General features: G+C 40.7%; 2 protein-coding genes across 2 annotated transcripts; both read right to left on the bottom strand.

Moving 5' to 3' along the window:
* Positions 1–6,377: 6,377 nt before the first annotated feature.
* Positions 6,378–7,484, bottom strand: hoxd4a (homeobox D4a; the record flags this gene model as incomplete). Its single annotated transcript, XM_080497781.1, has 2 exons — positions 7,061–7,484; positions 6,378–6,676 (listed from the first exon to the last, which is right to left on the bottom strand). The coding sequence occupies exons 1-2, from the start codon at positions 7,467–7,469 to the stop codon at positions 6,378–6,380; spliced, it is 708 nt and encodes a 235-aa protein (XP_080353907.1). The 5' UTR covers positions 7,470–7,484.
* An 11,894-nt stretch (positions 7,485–19,378) lies between these two features.
* hoxd9a (homeobox D9a) lies at positions 19,379–20,997 on the bottom strand (the record flags this gene model as incomplete). The annotated part of the gene is given in 3 exon segments (XM_080498611.1): positions 19,379–19,905; positions 20,351–20,921; positions 20,923–20,997. Coding segments are annotated over 3 exon segments (891 nt in total). The 3' UTR covers positions 19,379–19,660.
* Positions 20,998–21,052: the final 55 nt, after the last annotated feature.

Genomic DNA, 21,052 nt, shown 5'->3' with positions numbered 1-21,052 from the left:
TGGCTTAAAGCTGACATTTTTGCTGCAAACTGTTGAGCTATAAAACCAATTTTCAGTGCAATAAAATGTGAAACTAAACCCAAAGCAGGTCAACATTGTTGATATAAAGACACAATCTTACCTTTGAACCAATGTCAAACAGTCAACCGAGATTGTGCAAAATTCATCTTAATATAGGTGTTTATTGTCTGAGGCCTAGTGATTATTACAGTGGAGACTACACATAAAATAAGAAAAATATATATATTTACATAAGTGGGTACTATTTCCCAAGAGCAGCATCGTCACAAATGAATCCCCAAAAAGTATAAAAATGTAGGTATTTGCCTTTGTTCTCGTTCACTACTGAGCCCGGCGATCATTTTTAAAACATCCAATATGAATCCATGTATAATATAGCGTCGCAGGTTAACAAAGCCATACAGTTGAAACCACATAAATCACGGCCAACGCCAGTGTGACGATAAGACAACAAATTAATGTGATTTACGATCCAAGAGTCAAAAAGAAAAGTCCCTCTCTTACTTCTTCCTCCGAGCCGGTTTTCGTAAACGTGAAATCAGCTGGAAAAAAGGCGCGGGGCAGCTCCGGCTCGCTCTGTCGATAATATTTGAACGCGCTTTCTTCAAAAAAAATGAGATATGTGTGCGAATGTGCCTGTGGAGAGGCAGCTGCGGGCTCCATATCCGCAAGGATGCTGGCGAGAGCGACATTAACAAGCATCACCTCCGTGGATGAAATGAATCATATATAATTCCTTGCATTATATTAACCCGTGGTTAAAGGTTGCTTTGTGCCATGCAATTGCTTACCTGTGAATCAATTCATCATAAAGCAGTTCCCTCTCAGTCTCAGTTCCTCACCACGCAGTCTCTAGAATAAATCCTTCACCCTTTGTCTGGAGACAATGCTGTCCTAAACCTGATCTTGCTGTTTTTCAGACATTTCCATATACTGGTGGAGACAGTATTCCCGAAAGAATGGAAGGACTCGCATACAGCTACCAATAAAAAGCGAACAAGGTATCCTTATTCCAGAAAAAAAAAAAATCTCTGGCAATCAATCACCCAGTGAAATATACAGGAATTCAGAAAGGGATAGGCCTGTACAGATTTGGAGCTAACATTAGGATTTTTGGGGGTGTTTCGGAAGCTTTATGATGACAAATAAAGGCGCTGCCTTAAGATACAAGCATATTTGTTCACGTGATTGTTCTCCTCTTCAAGCGAGCCTTACCTCACCAATCCATTTTGATAAAGGGTGGCGTTTATTTCCTCATCTGAAGTGTGTGAATGTGAAAATGCTCCTATGCCTATTTCTGTTTTATCTCCATGTGAACAGCAAGGAGTGCAACCCGCCTGCACTTCAGTATTCCAACACCAGTAGATATGATGTTTTGGATTGGCTCTAATAAGAAACATTTACACTTTCCAATGCAGCCTCCAGCAGTGCACTGCAGCCGCAGCATCTATAGTGCATGTGCGTAAACCTGAACTGTGCACTTTGTGGAGCACAAACTCTGACTTTTACAGCAGTTTTCACACGTTTCCTCAAAAAGGAAAGAGCAGGAGTTTAGCAATAAAAAAACACCTTAAGGGGGCCTGTAACACACTGAATGCTCAGTATTTTGGGCATAATATTGCAGTTTTGCATTCAATGCACTCTCCTTATCATTACAGTAATAAGGTGGGCATTATTTCTTTACATTTCTAATACAATACATGTGACTTTTTTCATATTGTATGCAAATAAAGCACAGTATTATTTGTTGGTTGTGTCTGTCCCTCTTTCTCTCTCTCTCTCACACACACACCCACACACACACACACACAAACAAACATACATACACACATACCAAAACCCAAATAGGTCCACGGCTTCATCTTCTCAATGTTTTCAGCATTAATCACACGACTTCGCGCAGTAAAGCTAAACTCAGACTACCAACAAATAAATACAAATAAAGGCCAGGATGGGATTGGAAGAGGAGAACAGCCGCAGAGACCGTCGGCTTGGTTCAGTCGCTTATCTTTGCTGGGAAGCAGGAGCAGGGATGGAGGACTGGTAGCGTCGCAGCATATGTTCAGAGGGTAATAAAAGTGAAAGATTTACAGTTTTCGCCCGCCCCCACCTCAAACAGCCGAGCACCCTTTCAGGAATTACTGGGAATGATTTACAAGGAGGCAGAACTGTCAGCCGGCCCCCCAAAAAACTTCCACGACTTCTAAGAAATCAGAATCAAATAATCCCCCACTAAAACTGGAAGAAAATCAACTTCTTTCTCAAGCAAAGGAAAAAAAAAACACACACAAATAAACAACCACTGATTTATTATAAAAAGAAAGCTTCGACTATGAATCAATCTTCATTTACTTCGCAAACATCTCGCCTTAATGCATCATTTTATTGCTCTATTTTATTGCAGATATTTGCTTGTCTTTGAAATTATTTCGCAATTGGTATAGATATATATATATACATATATATATAAAAAGAAAAATCTAAATAAAACTCAAAAAGAGAGATTAATGAGCCCGGTGAAAGGGGGCAAACTGAGCTGTGCGTGTCCGAAAGAGCGAGCATCCATAAATATACGTCGGTGCCATTTAGTTTGTACGGCTACTGCTATCAATCCCTTTCAACTTCCATGCGTAAACTGCAAACACGATATTTCTGCAAAAGGATATTTACTCCCCCCAAAAAAGAAGACATGCGTAAAGCCACATAGCCACAGCCACAACAGTGCCCAGAGCGCACAATCAAAGGGAGCAATTTATCAAATATCAAGACATTTGATATCGTCATTTAGCAGCTCGGGCAACATGAAAAATGCTGAAATATTTACCTACCCAAGCATCCATCGGTTCAGGTGTGTCGCTAAAGTGCGGGACTACAGTTGCGCCGGGTATCGGATATTATTTTCTTGGGGGATCTCTTCAGTTTTCAAGTCTGATAGAGTCCTTGCGATTAATGACGACGCCGTGCTTCTAGGGGGACGTGCAGCATTAATTATTTAGACAATCACGTGGTCGAGAATAGAGAGCGGAGTGGTATAGTCTCTGGATTATATCTCTGAATGCAGACAGCGCACTTTAATATATCTTAGGGGGGGTTGTCTGGCTCGGAGAGGCTTCTGCGAAAAAACAGCTGGAAATCAAATATGGCCGGATGGAGAGCAACGACGTCGTATTCCTGCACTGGGTGCAGTGTCATTGAAAATGGCACTGCCTTTGGCTCCCATTTATTGCTGTTCAGACATGTAGGTCAGTGTGGCTACACGCTGCACGTCGTAGTAGGCTGCACGGATCTGATAATTGCTGGCGAAACTGTGACCATCCAGACATTAATTCAACTCATCTTTTAATATTAGCAGTTCAACAAACCCAGGTTTTTATATAAAGTCATTTCAACGCAGTAAACATAAACCAGTAGTTAAGTTAAAGGACTAGTAATATGTATTAGGTAGGTAAGATGCCACCCTCCCCTCCATCACCCCCCCACCCTCCACCCCCCACCCCCACCCCTCTCCTTCTTTCTCATCTTCTCTTCAGCATCTTTGTGCAGATCAGTTTTGTCAGGATGGTAGATTGGTGGCATCACTTTGTCTCTGCTTCTCTCTAAATCTAAATGACACACTCTTGTGTTCTGCACTTACACAAACATTTATGAGCTCGTGCACACCAACAGCCCCAGCATGTCCTCACTGGGGATCAGACGGTCGTCACATGGGATGAAAACTGTGTGGATGTCCCTCTACATGTCCGTTTATGGTCACTTTGTTTGTATCTGAGATGATTATGTAGTGTGTGTGTGTGTGTGTGTGTGTGGGGGGGGGGGGGGGGGGGGTCGAAGGTCAGTGCTGCAGTGGGGTCATCTTATATAATGTCAAAGGTGGGGAAGCGTTGGGGGGTATCATATCTGTTGCACTATTGTTTATTATTATAAATATGTGGACTATTGAGGTTGTTGGAGCATTAATGTGATGTGATCAGTTGTTGTTGTTGTTTTTTTTTTTGTTATCAGTTTGATATGATCAAGCAGCTAAATTTGATTTGTGTTTCTCTCTGACAGTAAGCATGGAAAAGCTCATCCGAAATGGTTTTCATAGTAAAAGAGTTATTTGAAAAACACTGAATGAGCGCCTCCGAATATTTTCTGCGGATTTATTTCCGAGCTGGATTTACGTTTCCCATGATATCAACCAATGAGAGAAATTTAAGACACAACAGAGCCAAAACTGTTGTTATAATTACTCCAAATGAAAGTTTCTTCGCAATCTTCAAGCAGTGACGCACTTCTGCTGCTAAATCTGAGCAGAACAACAAGCTGAATCAGCCCATGCAGGCACATTTGGTCCATTTGTGGATGTTTTGCAAAAGGGGGGCTTTAAGTCCATATGGCTCTGTCTGAAAAAACACCAGAGGTGTTCCCTTCCTATATGGAACAAAGCAACTCAATAAGTCTGTTAAAGTAATATTGAAGTGGGGGTTTTTTTCTTTTCTTTTTTTTTTTTTTTAAATAGAGATATTTGTGATTCGCTCCTGGGTTAGGGAAATACATAAAGCTTCTTTCAATGGATTAAAAACATTTCGAAACAAAATCTTTTGGAAATATTTCAATGCATAATCAGTAGAAATCTTTATTTTTTTCCAATATACTTCTCACATCTCAATGCACAGTACAAGGTAGAAAGCATGTACAAAAATAAAACCATAAGGATTGCATATTGACATGAGGAGACAATAAATGCACAAATCAGAACCTTCCGGGGGCTTTTTTCCTCTGATACAAAATATACTGTTAAAAGAAGTATAAACGTGTGGCATTCACTTGGATCGTACTTTGAAAGAGTTTGAGCTTCTTCTTTTTTTAAGTGTGGAGCAGCAGCCCTGAAAAAGCCAAAGCGAGTAGCGCCGGGAGAGAAAATGCAGCCTGTCCGGCGGGTCAGGGGTGCTGGGGTCAGTCCTTGCGGCTGAAATGTGTCCCCTGGATGAACCTGCCACTGCTGCTTTGTCGACCTTTGGTTGAAATACCTTTTCAACTCTCTCATCACCAAGACTTCAGAGAGAAGAGAACTTCTCATACTGGGAGAGCTTCTGGGCTTTTTTTTTTTTTTTTTTTGTATGTGTCCGAGGACAATGACGGTAAAAAACAAGAAATGTGTGTCTTGAAAGGTGATCTGAAAGCCTCCCCTCGGTAAGCTTGAATGGAAAAAAAAAAAGATTCCCATATTAACTAAGACTAAAATCTTTTGCATAAAGCCATGCTAATAATGCACAAGAGTTCAAACGTATTTCAGAATAATAAATGTTCAACGAATACTTTTAATTAAACTGTGTGCTATACGAAATTTACACGTTTTTTTTTTAAACAAATAAATAATGAAAATCGTATCAAGGAGGGGGGAAAAAATAAACAATTTTACTCCTAAAATTCAGGCTTTGATTATTCCTGATGAGAAACATCCAATATCAATTTGATGCCATGCAGGAACAAATGATCTTTTCAAACAGCATGAGAGAGAGCCTCAGAAAATGTACACTGTTTACAAAGATGTCAGAGGGAGATTTATAAGGGCACTCCGAATAAGTATGCACACAGGAATGTCTTACGTTTGGGAAATATATTTAGGCGAACAAAATTTCAAAGCTATTTTTTTGTACAAAATAAGTTAAAACATACAGGTCACACAAAAAAACCCTCAACTGAAACATTCAAGCGGGAAATCTTGCAAAGGTACGAAAGGAGGTCGGAGAGTGTTTGGCGTGCTCTATGCAAATAATGTTTCCTTCAAGTAGATATATATATATATATATTTATTTATTTGTTGTGCGTTTATGTGTGAGCTCACTACTGAAGAAGAAGAAGAGGAAAAGAAAAACAAAATACCCTTTGTGCGTGTGTAATTCTAACGAATGGCCTCCCTGTCTTGAACTGATGCTTCGAGTGTTGAAACAGCGTGAGTCCACGTGAGGAAAGCAGAAGCAGCTCCTTTAAATCCATGAAACCAAGTCCAGTTTGTTCGTTGAATGTCCTCAGGGGCAAAACGCCCAAAAGAATAATAATTTAATAACAAGTTAAATCAAGGTTCCATGTTTTTTTTTTTTTTTTTTTTTTTTATCTCTTTGAGGGAAATTTATAACAAAAACAAATAAAAACAAACAAACAACGAGGCTCAACTTGCAATCCTCTTTTAAAGACATTGATTTTTTTTTTTTGGGACTCAGTCTCGAGTCAACACTGTTTGGTCACTGTCGTTAAATTAAAAAACAAAAATAGATGGGAAAACAAAATGAATCCATGCAAAAGTCAGATGCAACCTTTGTCTTTTTTCTTATGTACAATGTTATTTTGTGAAAACAGGACAGCTTCCTGTCTTATAATGCTGTGATATCAGTCTGGTTGTCCTTGTGAATGCTTTGCAGATGGCTGGAGGCTGGTGCAGATCTGCCCTTCGTGTTTGGGAGTTTGTGATCTTTCTTCCATTTCATCCGTCTGTTTTGAAACCAGATTTTGATCTGCCTTTCGGAGAGGCAAAGAGTGTGCGCAATCTCAATCCGCCGCCGCCTGGTCAGATACCTGTTAAAATGAAACTCCTTCTCAAGCTCCAGGACCTGCTGCCGGGTGTAAGCGGTTCTGGACCGTTTGGGCTCGGGTCCTGTGTAATCCGGGTTCACTGGTAGAAAGAAAAACCAAAAAATAAATAAATAAAAAAGTCAGCAAATATGGGTAAAGCAGCAGCATGCAGCCAACACTACAGGAGAAGTCTACGTGCGCGAGGCGCTCAAACTTTACAGAAATTCACGTGGACGCAACAAACAGGAAATAATTCTTGATTTGAACTGAATTTCAGCAGATTTAAGAGCCTTAGCTCTGGTCAATATGTGTTTTTCATGAGCTTTCAGGCGCTCACGTAGCGGCCTATTTCCTGAGCAATAAAAATTTATGACTTGTGTAATTGGTGAGGCCTTTCAAAAGACTCCTATAAATATCACACTGAATGATTCCTAAACTACAGCTCTCTGCTGACCCACGAGGAGAGAAAGAGAGGAAATCTTACCAGTAGTTACGTGAACTTTCTTCATCCAGGGGTAAACTACTGCAGGCTGTTTGGCTTGTATCCCATTTTGGTTCTTTGTGTTTTGCTGCTGTCCACAAGTCCGGGGTCCGGCCGCCTGGACCGGGGCCCCCTGCTCAGTCTGTGCGCTTAAGTGGCTCGGGAGGCTGGATCTCTCGTGCACATGACCCCGTGGCTGCACTGTGGAGTCCTGCACAGTGTTGCAGCCGAAGGGCTGCTCCGGGTAGTTTGACCGTGGGTAGATCCCTGGATGCTCAAAGTCTGTGTCCTGCGATGGACTGTAGTAGTCCGAGCCCTGCTCAGGTATATAGTTATTTTGTGAATATTCCTCGCAGGGAGGAAATTTGGGATCCACATACTTAGAGTTCACCATATACGAACTCATGGCCATTAATTTCTGAAGGTAGAAAATACTAATTTTTCTCGAGTTGTCTTTTTTTCCTCCCTCCATAAAGCCCTCCTACTTGGTGTCAACTGAATAAAGTTAGCGAACCATGTGACCAGATCGGCCAATCGAGGTGATGCTGGTCCAAACACGGGTAAACATACAACTAAATGCATTTTTTCTTTTTTTTTACTTACCCCAGGCAGCCTAAAATTAAACCTTGCTGGGAAAAAATCAAATAAAAAGTTCAGGCAGGGTAGGAAATAAAAAGGTGACTTGTAAAAACCCAGGAAAGTTCGACATTTCTTAAATCCAACATTTGTAATGATTATTAAAAAAAAAAAAAAAAAAAAGTAGTATCCCAAGGAAAAGAGCAGATGTTTTGTCTAAGATAATCACAAATATTTCAGTTTGTGTCTTGTAACTTGAAGGCACGGTGTTGAACAGAGATACCAACAAAAGATACAAAAAGCCCCTTGGCATAAAGGCTGGGAATAATGACTGAGGACAATTGATGGAGACTGTCTTTGTCAAGGAGGGGGTCATCTAAAAGTTACACGAATCTCATCATTTCATCTGCTCCCAACCCTTTGAAAGAAGGAGCCCATTGGCCAGCAGCAGCAGCCTCTGGGAATCAATAATGCAGAGACAGAAACGACCCACAGGAGGGGAAGAAGAAGGGAAAAAAAGCTACAGCTGGAGTGTCTTTTTGAGTAAATCCATTTGGTGTTTAATTCCAACACGTGGAACCAAACTGTAACACAAGCATCCCCCCCCCCCCCTGCTTGTAATCCCTCGTGACACATTTAGCGTCAGGTTCCTTTAAGTCAGCGGCAGAGTTTGAAAGTCAGTCCCACGTGGAACGTTGAGTTGTCACATTTTACTCTCGTTAACGCGCCGGCAACTGTCACAAGTGGGCAGCACGTCAGCGATTCCGAAACCCCTGGTGAAAGTGGCAGTAAGTCAACGAATCGAAGTTTTTTCATCGACCATATACTCCCCTAGAATCGAATCTGTGACTGTGATTTGATCACACAAATTCGGTTCTACAGGGTATATATAGACGACGGGAAGCGACAGTGCCCACTTTTAACCCCACGACCACATCAAGTTCTGTGTGCAGCAGCTGAGCCAGAGCTTGATTATCAAAGAAACATGAAAGAGAGACGACTGCATGAGAAAACAGGAGGCATGCATCAAAAAACCCCACTGTGGTTAAACACACAATAAAGCACTTGGATTATAGATTACAACAATGTGTGATTGTTGTAATTTCCTCTCTCAACTGTAAGCTGTTTCCAATGGAGCTGTAGTAATTTCAATACATAACAATCACATTTTCCAGTCATTTCTCATTTTGTACAGTAAGTGGAGTTTAATGAAAGGGAGGTTGCTCACAATAGAAATATGCTGTATCTGTGCACTGCCTGGATGCTATTTGCAAAATGATCTATCTATCTATCTATCTATCTATCTATCTATCTATCTATCTATCTATCTATCTATCTATCTATCTATCTATCTATCTATCTATAACCTTGTCAGTGTTTACATGTCTCAAAGAAGTTTTTTTTTTCTTCCTGATAATCCAGTGAGTAACTGAATTGACTCCAGGTTTCCATTTTTCCAGATTCAAGTTCACACACTCAAAAAATAAATAAATAAATAATGCTCCCAAGAACTCGTGATTTCTTCAGATCACGTCAGATCACGTGCCTTTATCGAGTTGGAGGAAGAGGATCTTGCGTATAAAGCCACCAGCAGATGAACGGTTTACATTCACTGCCCATTAAAGTCCAGATCATCACCACTGGTCACCAGAATGAGGCTGAAGGCCACTGAGGTCAAACTGAATCATTTACAAACTGATCCAAAAGTTTAATTAGTTTTCGTTGCAGCTGACAGCTCAAAGGGTGCAAAAGTTTAGCAGCCATTAACCACCCTGGCGGCCTCTGCAAAAAAAAATAAAAATCCTCTGTATATCAATTTAAAATGGCAATATCTTGATGTTTCTTTTTACGTAATATCAGATGTAGCAAGCACATTTTTAATTCTGTCATTTGTAGGAAAGTAAACTAACTAATAAAGTCAATTTGATTTTAATTAATATGATATTAGTGTTTTTATAGTTGAAATGTTACACTGTTTTAAAATTATTCCAGCTAACAAAATTATTATACATCTTTTAAAAAACGGTTTGGCCTTTTGTTTACTGTGTGGCGTGTTAATAAGGGTCTGTTTACATATATACAAATTTCTGATGATATTTAATTTTTGATTTGCATTTAAAGTTCAATTTTAAAAGAAAAAAATCCTTTCACTTAAAAAAAATTATAAAAATGTAAATAAAAAAGCTTTGGTGATGAGCCCTTTTTAACGAATTGCGAGGAGGGCTAATATAGACTGAAATGTGTACAAAAACCTAAAACATCCGTCACTGCTGCAGATGAAAGAAAGATTATGGGATGTTTAAAATAAAAACCGTCCTTGCACTTCACATTTCAATGTTTATTAGACAGCCTGACCTGCCTTTCACCTTCCACAGCTCGTCCTTCAGACGGGTCAAAGCCGAGAATCAAAACAAAAGAATGATAAAGTCAGCGTTTCTTTGCAGCTTCAATTAAATGAAGGCAAACTAGTCAGGCTGGACTCTTTCTCCAACACCTTCACGGGCTGTTCTTTCATAAAAATACTCAGTGTTGGTGAGAAAACAAAAGGATGCCTGCTAAATCTATTTTTCGTGCATTTGAAGAAACGGAAAATAACAAACTCATTTTAAACGTTGTATTAAAGCTTGTTTAATGAAGCTATAGTTAAAAAACAATTCTTACAATAATGAAGACGCCAACAGGTAAAATGCTTCAGGCCTGTGGTGGGTAAAAATTTTTATAGATTCTTACAGTGACCTAAAATCCGTTCATTTAGCCAGTAAAACATCCAGGAAATGATTTGTGATGCAGTAAAAATGTAACTTCTGTGAACACCACAAAACATCCGATTTGCAATTGAAATGAAATGAGTATTCAAATATGAAGCTCTCACATAGTGAGGTACTAAAGCTCTATAAGGCCAGTCTGGTGACTTCCGGTTGAATAACAAGCCTCCAAACAAGTAGGGAAATAAAAGATGAAGAAATAATACGAACGACATTACTGAGAAGAAGAAAAAAAAAACACCCAGCTGCAGTTAAAACGACTACACACAACTTCCTCTCTGCACAGCCTCCACAAACTTAATGTTTGTGCGCACAGTTTGAGCGCGCAGCGTTACGCATGTGACATCACGCGTCCAGCCCGACGAGAAAACGCAACTTACCGCAGAGACCGCAACACATGTTCCACCGCGACACACAACACGTCCGAGCTGAACGAAAACTCAGTCCGGGTTCAGCTCCCTGTCCAATGAAGCCCCCATTCCATCCCATCTGGACAGTCTTACTAATACACAATGAGAATTATATTTTGGCTTGTCAAGTCCCGGGTCATAAAACAAACTTTAATGGCGTCACGTGTTTCCTCTCAGCCATTCACGACACCGCGCAGGCTCATAAATAATCCTCAAAGTTGCACTTACTCAATAATGCCGATTACACTGATGTGCACGGACGAAAAGTGGTATGAGGAAACTGAGTGGTTGTGGTATACAAATATGTGCTAAAGATCGCTGGGACCGAAGGTAAACATTCAGGTTATTTGTGGGGAATTTGAAGGAATCCATTTGCTTTCAAACAAGCAACAATCTGTTAAAAAAAAAAAAAAAAAAAAAAAAAGCAAGCCTGACTAATGAAGGCCTTGTGGTCTTTGTAAAGTTAGGCCTATTAGGTTCAAACTTTTCACTTCTTCTTTTTTTCTTCCTTCTATTTGACACCCTTTTAAAAAGCGCACTGACCTCTAATGTGGTCGCAAAACACTGATCATGAACATACATTTCTCTCCCCAGTCAACCTGCCACAGTAAAGACTGATGTCATTCATCCTTCCGGGCCAATCCCAGCAGAGTGCAGTGCATGTTGCCCCCCACGCCCCCCTGCCCCCACCCCTATCCCACCACCACCACCTCCAAGCTGCAGTGGATAATGCAGAGGTTTGTGTGTGGCTGCCTCTGTGGGGCAGGTATGATGGACGAGAATGTGTCAAACCAGAGGGTTTTTTTTCATTCATATACACGTATGTCCTCGTCAAAAGTTATTTTCTTGCAAATTAGTTCAGAAGGGTTCCCAGAAGGATTCTCCCTTCTCAACCAATTTGGGTGCGTATGCGTAAACGTGCGTATGGCTGATGATTTATACGCACACACACATGGTGGCTGGTGTTAATTTGCAGGTGTCAAAGTGTTTTCTGAGTTGAGATGGTCTACCTGCAGCTTCGTGGGCATCAAGTCATTTTTTTTTATTAATTTTTTTTTTTTTATGACTCATTATTTGAAGCGGTGGTTACAGCCTGGTGTGAGAACCACCGCTTGACTTTCTGGTGTCAATAAATCCACAGCCTCTTCAACAAGTTGAGCTCAGAAACGATCTGTGGTAACAAAACACTCACTGGCCCACAAGGGCCCGCGTGTTTGATGGAGCGTTATGACAAGCTCCTGGGTTTGTGGAGCACTCGAGAACATGAATGTCTCTCACGGATAACCGATGGAGAGATAACCCCTATAGCTCGTTCGGTAAACAGGCCCAGCTTTATCCCGCAACGCTGACAGTCTAAAGGGGGACATTTCTCACGCGCTGCTCTCCGTTTAAACCACTTTGGGGGGAAAACGAGCAAAGGGGCACGTGACGCCCGCCTCAGCCAATCACCGGGCTCCGGGAGCAGCCGGAGAAGGAGAGCTGAGGCGGAGCAGAGAGGCAGACTGTTGGGCAACAGCGCCTCCTGCTGGCAGCTTTGTGTTCCCCTCCCTTTTTCCGCTGTAAAAAATGTCAACCGTTCCAAACAAAATCATTTGAAGTGGTCATGTTTTCGGGATGCAAGTGCGTAAGAATGGGAGGATTCAATGTATATTGATGTTTGTATGGGAGGATGTTTATAATGAGTTCGATCGAATGTGCGTCTGTTCCAGCAGGTGGTCCAATGGGAGAGGACCAGAGACTATGATGAGCCAAGATCTCATGCAAATGAAAAACACTGCGAATGTTATTATATTAATAGTATAATAACTACTTATTTACCTTTTAGCTGTTGTAGTTCGTACGTTAGAGTAAATGTCATAATCCAGGTGTTTTTAATCAATAAATGTTGTTATTAGTCATTTTGAAGATATATCAATAAAGGCTGATTTCCCCCAAATTATATAATTTTGTGCAACCACATAACGGGAAGATATATTAGAACAACACCACAATATCTTTTAGCTTTCGCAAAACACGATGTGAATAATTACGAAATATCTCTTTCTCCGCACATTGGTGCTGAGCAGGCTGATAAAATGGGTGAACGACACGCCTGGGAGGATTATTACTTTGAAGGGTTTGAGAAAGGGTGGAAAAAGTGTCACTCACACCCATAATGTCAATATATGCACAAGGCCTGCGGCTAGATTACAAACAACAAACATGCGAATATCTTGTTGTCTATCATGTATGCCTGCATCATTAACATGAGCAGCACGAAGTGACCATGCCTAACTTTCTCCTGCTCCAGCTTGTCTTATAGGGTCCATTTTGCCGCATTGCAGTAAGGCTGTAAATACTTTCGCAGCTGCCTGTCAGGGAACAGTGAAATACTGTCTTTGTTCGGTTGGCCCCATCTCCAAGCAACTGAAAACAGCTATGAAAACTGGACTTCTTCTATCAGGCTTTGCATGTGGAGAATTCAGCAAAGCAGGTTTAAAAAAAAAAAAAAACTGGTTTATTCTGCAGGATTTGAATGGGGAAAATATACAAGGTTTTAAAAATGGTTTCTCAGGAACAATGCATCATTTCAAACACGTTTAAGCACACAGCAATTATTATTAAGGTACGAAATCTGCAGCACATATTTAAAAATGAAGGAGGAAAAACGCCCACCCTGAAGAAAAAAAGCAGCTTCATATTAAAACACATTACAAAACATGGATATAGCCAGTTGTGTATAAAAATATATGAATCTTCTCAACACAGCATGAGAAATAATAGCTGCAGTGGTCTGCGTCAAAAATACAGCTCAGTAACCTTCATCAACCACCTCAAACTCAAGATCTTTTAAGCAGAATTACCTTGTAAATGCAAGATTAATAATGATAAACATCATCATATCATTTTTATTTTAGCTTGGATGAGCTCAGAGAAAATGTCTCATTATATTTTGACAACATTGTTCCTATAGTTAACACCATCACAACACTTATTTGAGTGAGAGAGAAAAAAATCCTGAACTATTTATTCCAGTCCACCTCGCAACATGTGAAAGCACCAAACTACCCGGAGCCTTATAATCTGCTGCTAATTTACATGACTAATGAAACAGGAAGCTGTCAGACTTCACATGCACCCACACACACACACACACACACACACACACGCACACACGCATACACGAGAGCGCAGATAAACACCATTATCACGCAGAAATCTTACCTAAAGCCGACAGGTAATCCATGTTTAACCTTTGAGGTTTATCTATGCAATGCAATCTGATAAACAAAATAAAAAAATAAACCAAAAAAAAAAAAAAAAAGCTACGAGGAGTCGAGGTTGCTGTGAGCGTGGAGAAGACAGATCTGGATAAAGTTGCAGCCTTCTTCTTGTCATCCAGGCGAGTGAAAAGCGCAGTGCCGAAAAATATGTGCTGATCGGATCTTTATGAAACGAATGACTGGTGATTTTTAAGGAAAGCAACCGTGGAGTATCGGTATAACACCATAGACGCAGAATGCAGTGGGGGGAAAAATCGCCTGGGAAATCAGGAAAAGGGCCATGAAGACGTTTGCCTCTCACACATGACCAGTAGCATCCAATGACAGGCGATGGAGGCACATAAAAAGGTCTATTACCAAGTTGTAAATTGTCCTCTCACAAAAAGGAATTTCGACTGCAGCAATTCTCTCCATCTTTGCGCATAATAGCAGAAGCCCCTCCACGTTCCCACAACAACAGAGCTTTTCTTCAGTTTTCTGTTTCCCTTCATCCGACCATGGCAAGACATATTTGCAAATTGCAAAACACCATTTAGACCTTTTTAAACATGTTTTGCTTCATCATAAGATAAATTGCATTAAACTACACTTTTAAAGAACTAAGTAGGAACAATGCAACAGTGAACATATAAAAATGCGCAGTGCACAATTGGAACATGAATTTATTCACCATATTTTGTTCGAAAAGACAAAAAACTACATTAACAAAATATTTATGTACTGATAACATTTATAGATGAAGAATCGACAACGAAATTTGTTGTTTATTTCCTCTTTTTTAATCGACATCCAGCAGCATCCATGATACAAACCTGAAATATAACTGTCCAAATCTATTAATAAAGAAATGAAAAGTGGTGGTGGTATTATAATCAACAATGAGCCCTGGACTGCTTGCTGTACCAAAACCTTTTTAAATGTCTGTAGGCCTCTTCCTCTTATGTCATCGTAGCCTATAGCTCCTATAGCCCAGCTGTTAAACATAAATAAAAATGTAAAAAAACAAAACAACAACAACTAACAAATAAAAGATGGGAAATACTTTCACGCTATTTACCCTCAAGATTTCTGGTCTGAATAATGAAGCCACAGTTGTGTGCATGTGATCATATTTTTGTAGTAGAAAGGGAATTTCTTTTATTTCCTTCCAATTCATCTGGTGGCCCAACTGAGTCTGAGCTCTGCGATTTACAGATGATTTCCTGTCTTATAGCCCTGTGTGTGTGTGTGTGTGTGCGTGTGTGCGTGTGTGTGTGTGTGTGTGTGTGTGTGTGTGTGTGTGTGTGTGTGTGTGTGTGTGTGTGTGTGTGTGTGTGTGTGTGTGTGTGTGTGTGTGTGTGTGTGTAGACGAGAAACAGACAGAGAGCCCACATTGTCATGAGTTGTTATATTTCGTAATCATTTGTTGTAATTCAATAGTCAACTGAGACGAGCTGTTGGAGGAACAGGTAGGTTAACACCCATTGGCTCGTGTTCCACCAGCAGATACACGTTTCTTTATTCTCTCACATTGCTATAGCTTCTTTGAAATTCGAGATGGTGATACTATGCAGCTCGCGGTCATATAACTGTGAGGGGGAAAGATCTTCTTCGCAGCTTGAAATCAAACAGTTAATATAGGCTTCCAAATTCACCCGCAATAAAATGCAGTTCCTCTCTATATTCTAAATTCCTTACTGAGATGAATCCATGTATGCACAGTGCGGGGGTGTGTGTTTGGTGGCTGGGTGAGATTTAATTGCAGTAGTGAAGGCTAATGGGCTTCACACAGCTGCAACATTGTTAAACACCTAAAAGACTAATAAAGAAGTGGCAACCGCAGCAGGGCTGAGAGGATTACGTCTCCGTTTGTTCCATCAGCTGTTCGTTCGCCTTGGTTTTGTCTAAAGATAGTCCTACTTAAACAGGGTGAAATCAAAAGGAGAAATGATCCTCGATGGATAATATGAAGAATTAGCCCAAGTAATTAATGTGAAAAATAAGTGTGATGTGAATCAGAAAATCTTTATTCAACACTGTAGGTTAAGATGGAAGCCAATGTTGTTTTTTTAAAAGCTCTGATCAAAGGTTTTCCTTCACCACACATCATTAAAATGTACATGACTACACATCAAATAGAGGTATTGACTTCTTAAGATGCATATTTTCAATTCACCAGCTAGTGGAGACTGAACATACACGTCACCAGACCGCAGTGTCTCACCGACTGGCGAAAAGGCGACATTGTGTTTTAATCCGCAGTATTACTATGAATCCATCCGCAGGATCTTGCTCCCATAGAAACACACTGTGGTGCGTTCAGGTACCGCATCACGACGCATTGAATAATGCAGACCTCCTTCTGTCGGCAAAGGATCAGTGTTTCGAGATGAAAAGTCAGCACATGCTGGTCCAGTGTAAATACTGGGTTTATTTGACGAAAGAAAGGTGATCTGGTTATTATGATTATTTTTTTTAAACACGTAAAACAGTTGCTTGGTAAAGTAAGCAACTTTTGTCAAAACGCATTTGCCATTAATGGTAACAGAATGAAAATAATGTCATAATAGTTCGTATATGTATACTACTGTCACACACACACACACACACACACACACACACACACACACACACACACACACACACACACACACACACACACACACACACACACACACACACACACACACACACACACACACACACAGTGCAGGAGTGTGACACAGGGCAGAGTTGGGAACAAAAATGTTTGGAAATGTAGAAAGAGCACATCCGCGGGTCTAACATGACAACATGACTGCAGCTAATGGCGAGACTGAAATAGATGACCTTCCACTCATGGTCCGCGAGCACATGATCCTTTTGAAGCGGCACAGAGAGAAGGACTACACGGAGATTTACACAGTGTCATGTAACTGTTTAAACAATGTACAATCAGTCTTCCCTTATAACTGAAGCATGGAAGCTCAAGATTTTTTCATGAAACTTCCGGTTTATCCCTCTCTGGACTGGTTATCCCCCTTATAATGTAAAATAAGTAAATTATTTCTTCATTGCCGCTGCAGTTCTGGATGCAGCTATAACAGGCCGCAAAGGCCTATACAATGAATGTAATCTGATTAGACGCGTCTCGTAATTGAAGTAATGGTGTATATGTCATATCGCCATCCTCACTCGCTCGATTATCTGAGTATTAGTCAATATCAAACAAGCAGCGTGATGCATCGACATGTCAGACCCGCAAGGAAAACGTTCCGTGTTTTCCAATCATTACAAATATTCGGATTCTTCCTGAACTCTGAACAGCCGCCGGCGGCTCTCAGTGTCTGGAAGCTTAAAAGAAGTGGGAGTGATCCTGACGAGCGCAACTTTTAATGGTGACGAGTAAAGTAATGTTCACGTTATCTCAGGATTCAAAGAAACACACAGTGGTACATCCTATAGTTATCTCTCCTGCTGTACCTCCTCTGCAGACGCAACTGAAACACACCAGCAAGAGAAAAATGCAAGATTTATTGAGCTTTCGTCAAATACGTCCAAGAATAGTTTAAACCCGGTGTAAGACAGCTAATAGGTCGTTTGGTGTTGCTAAAATTCATTCATGTTTAACTTTCTCCTTAGTAGTTATTGTGCGTAATTACTGTATAATTTCAATGAAATTATGCTGCAGTTGTGTTTATTGTGTAGATGTTTGTCACGTCACGTCTGCGATTGAAGGAAAATACAATAACGTCTATATATTTGAGCTTATAACAAAGCGGATGTGACTCAGTCTCACTTTGGTTAATTTGGACTCTGAATTCTATCGGGCTAATGCCAACGTTTTTTGTTTTTTTTTATATATTTTTATTTTATATTATAAAGCTGGAGAAGCGTCGAGCTGCAGAATACTTTGTGCATTAAGTGCGTCACTAAACGAATTTGATGAAGTTCAGAGGAGGACATGGGAAATTCCATCCATGGGACCATAAGTGTTTCTGTTGTTGTTTGCAGGCTTATCCAGCCGTGACCCTCTGTAGGTCATTTATCCATACTGAAGTTGAGAAAACGTGGCAGCAAACATTGAAACATGGGATCCTGAGGTTGTGGATTTGGAACGGGTTTTTCAAAATAGACGTTCAACTTGGTTTAAAGTGCTCATGGCCACTGCTTTCAAAATGTGTTTAATCAGGACAGAACATGATCGTCTTCATTAATCAAGGATATATGAAGAATCGCGTGAACACAAGTTGACCACGAGCTGCTACAACAGGAACTCAAAGAACAACGTCGCCCTCTAGTGCTTCCACTTATATCTGGAAAAAGCTTGATTGAAGGATAAACTATCTTCAGAACTGTGTCTTCCAGGGGTTTCTCTCAGTTTTAATAGACCATCACAATCTAAAAAGATAATCAAGTTTCGGAGCGATATAATAAAATAAAATCTCAAACCATGTCCCATTGAAATCCTCACTACCTGCCTGCAGGGTAAAGATTGCTACACGATGGCGTTTTAACATTTCAATCCAAATAAAGTCCTCCGAATTGCAGGAGTCCACCGCACACCAGTCAAAGTTAAGTTTTTTTCCCATCGGTGGGAATGCAGTTGATGAATAAACGTGACCATTAAGGTGGGGGGTGATTTCCTCTGAAACAATTCATCGACCAGACACCCTGTGGAAAAGTGTCTACGTTCTGTTTGTCAGCAACAGACGCAAACGCCCAAGAAAAGAAGCTTTTTCAAAGGAGAGAGTAATTACTGGCCAGTCCCATAAACTAATTTAGGCCAGACGTCTAGCCATTTCTATAGCTTTATTGGGCCGCGTTTCTTCCTGCTCTAAAGTAATTGTTCGTACAAGTTGGACAATAAATTGGAAATCCGCCGCAACACCTCTCCCAATCGTAAACACTTTATTACTTGTAATTCTACGCTGAAAAGAACTGAATTTAACATTGGTCTGGTGGGCTCGTGGGATAAAAAAAAAAAAGAAGCGAAATCTATCCATCTAAATTCAAAGACAATTTCCTGAATTCAGTTTCTGAGACGTTGACTTGTTGGATTAAAGTTAAAGAGATGTGTTGGATTTTTTAAATGGATAGCTCTGCGCCAAATACACGTAACAGATACTAGTTGTGCAATGCGTTAAATAGAGAGAATGTGTGTTTATTATAGCTTGAACTGAAGAGGACACTTTTCTTTTTCTTTCTTGTTTTTGTCGTAACATGATTTGGACAAAAGGGGGAATGACACAACCAGAATTTAGATGAATTACATGTAAAACTGATTAATAAACAACTCCAAGTTTTATTAGCTATAAAAGCAATACATATAGGCACGTTTCCTGCTATATGAACAGTTCGTGTAAAAAATAAAAAACAATATTAAGATGACTGAGAACATTATTCGACGGATCCCATTTGTCTCAACCAGAGAAATTCCTGTATACGCATATAGCCAATACGTTACGACACTGACACGCAAAAAAGATTACAAAAATAAAATAAAATAAAATAAAATAAAATAAAATGGCTATGCTGGCTCTATACCGAAATGAAATTGTTCAGATGGCTTCTTTGATTTTTTCTTTTTCTTCTTCTTCTTATTCGTCTTAAAAAATAAAAGCAGTGATTTTATAGCTGGTCCTTGGTGCCCCTCTCCCGGTTCATCTTCTTCATTTTCATCCTCCTGTTCTGGAACCAGATCTTGACTTGCCTCTCCGTTAAACTGAGAATGCGGGCGACTTCATACCGTCGGTCTCTGGTCAGATACATGTTGTAGAGGAATTCCTTCTCCAGCTCTAAAGTCTGATATTTTGTGTAGGGGCATCGCTTCTTCCTCGTTGAGCGTGCGTGGATCCAGTTGGCTGCAGGGTTGCCTGAAAAAGCACAGGAGATATAGATTAGACATTTAGAACTAAAACGCTGCAAACGTCTGTGATTTACGCAAAGGTTACAATATAAAGATCAGAGATTCAAAGATGATTCAAAGGCTAAATTAGAAATGTTTAATTTGACAGACAAAGGAGACCATTTCTGTTGCAGGTTTGCGTGCTGCGAGAAAAAAAGTCATAAAGTCTCTTCAAGTACAATCTTATCGAAAACTGCAATATCTATTTTGGGTGTCTCGTGACATAAACAGTGGGATTCTTGCAATAACCCTTCCAGGACGGTTTTCATTCTTTTTTTTTTTTTTACTTTCCTTTTCGGAGGCACGGTATAGTACGAGACACTTTTATAGGTTAGTAAAACCTCCAGTTTTACGCACCCAGCTCGTACAGTTCTCGGGGTTGTAAATCAGCAGCGGCTATTTCGTTTACTTACTTGGGTCAAGTTGTTGTTGTTTCTCGTCTTTGGGCTCACTGTGGTTTGAAAGCTCACTTCCACTGAGCTCCTTGCTCGTCTTCTCCGGACTCTCGGATCCTCCACACGGGAACTCGGCGACGAGTGGCCGCGGCTCCGCGTCCAGCGCGTCGCTCTCCGCCGCTTTGTGCGCCACCACCTCCGGCTTAGTCCCGTACGACCGGCTGCTGGTGGAGTGGAATCCGGGGAACGAAATGTGGTTGGAGATCGGCTCCATCCAGGACCGGACGCCGACATATCTGCCGTCCGAGGCGGGCAGATGCGACTGGTGGTGGTGGTGGTGGTGGACGTACGGATGGTAGATCCCCTGAGGGTGAACCGAGGACCAGGACGAGGAGAAAACCGCGGACTTTGGCGCAAAATTACACGAGGAAAAGTCTGCGTTGTCCCCAGCACCTGACGGCCTCGGGGTCATCGAGTGTGGAGCCTGAATAAAGCGAGCCCCGTACACGTCCTCCGGCTCCTGCCCCATGATAGCGTCCACATAGCAGTTACTGAGAGTGCCACTGGAAGACATTTTTGATCTCTTCCTAGTCATATAATAAGCCTTGCACTGTTACGGGAAGCGTCCCTCCATGAACAATCATAGTATTTTTGCTGGCCTGCATCTACAGGGATTGGTTACATGGATCACGTGGTCATATTTACCAATACAGCGAGTAA

The sequence above is a fragment of the Blennius ocellaris genome, assembly GCF_963422515.1.
Source record: "Blennius ocellaris genome assembly, chromosome: 6".
Taxonomy (NCBI): domain Eukaryota; kingdom Metazoa; phylum Chordata; class Actinopteri; order Blenniiformes; family Blenniidae; genus Blennius; species Blennius ocellaris.
The sequence above is the reverse complement of the archived record's forward strand: the minus strand, read 5'-3'. Positions and strand labels throughout refer to the sequence as shown.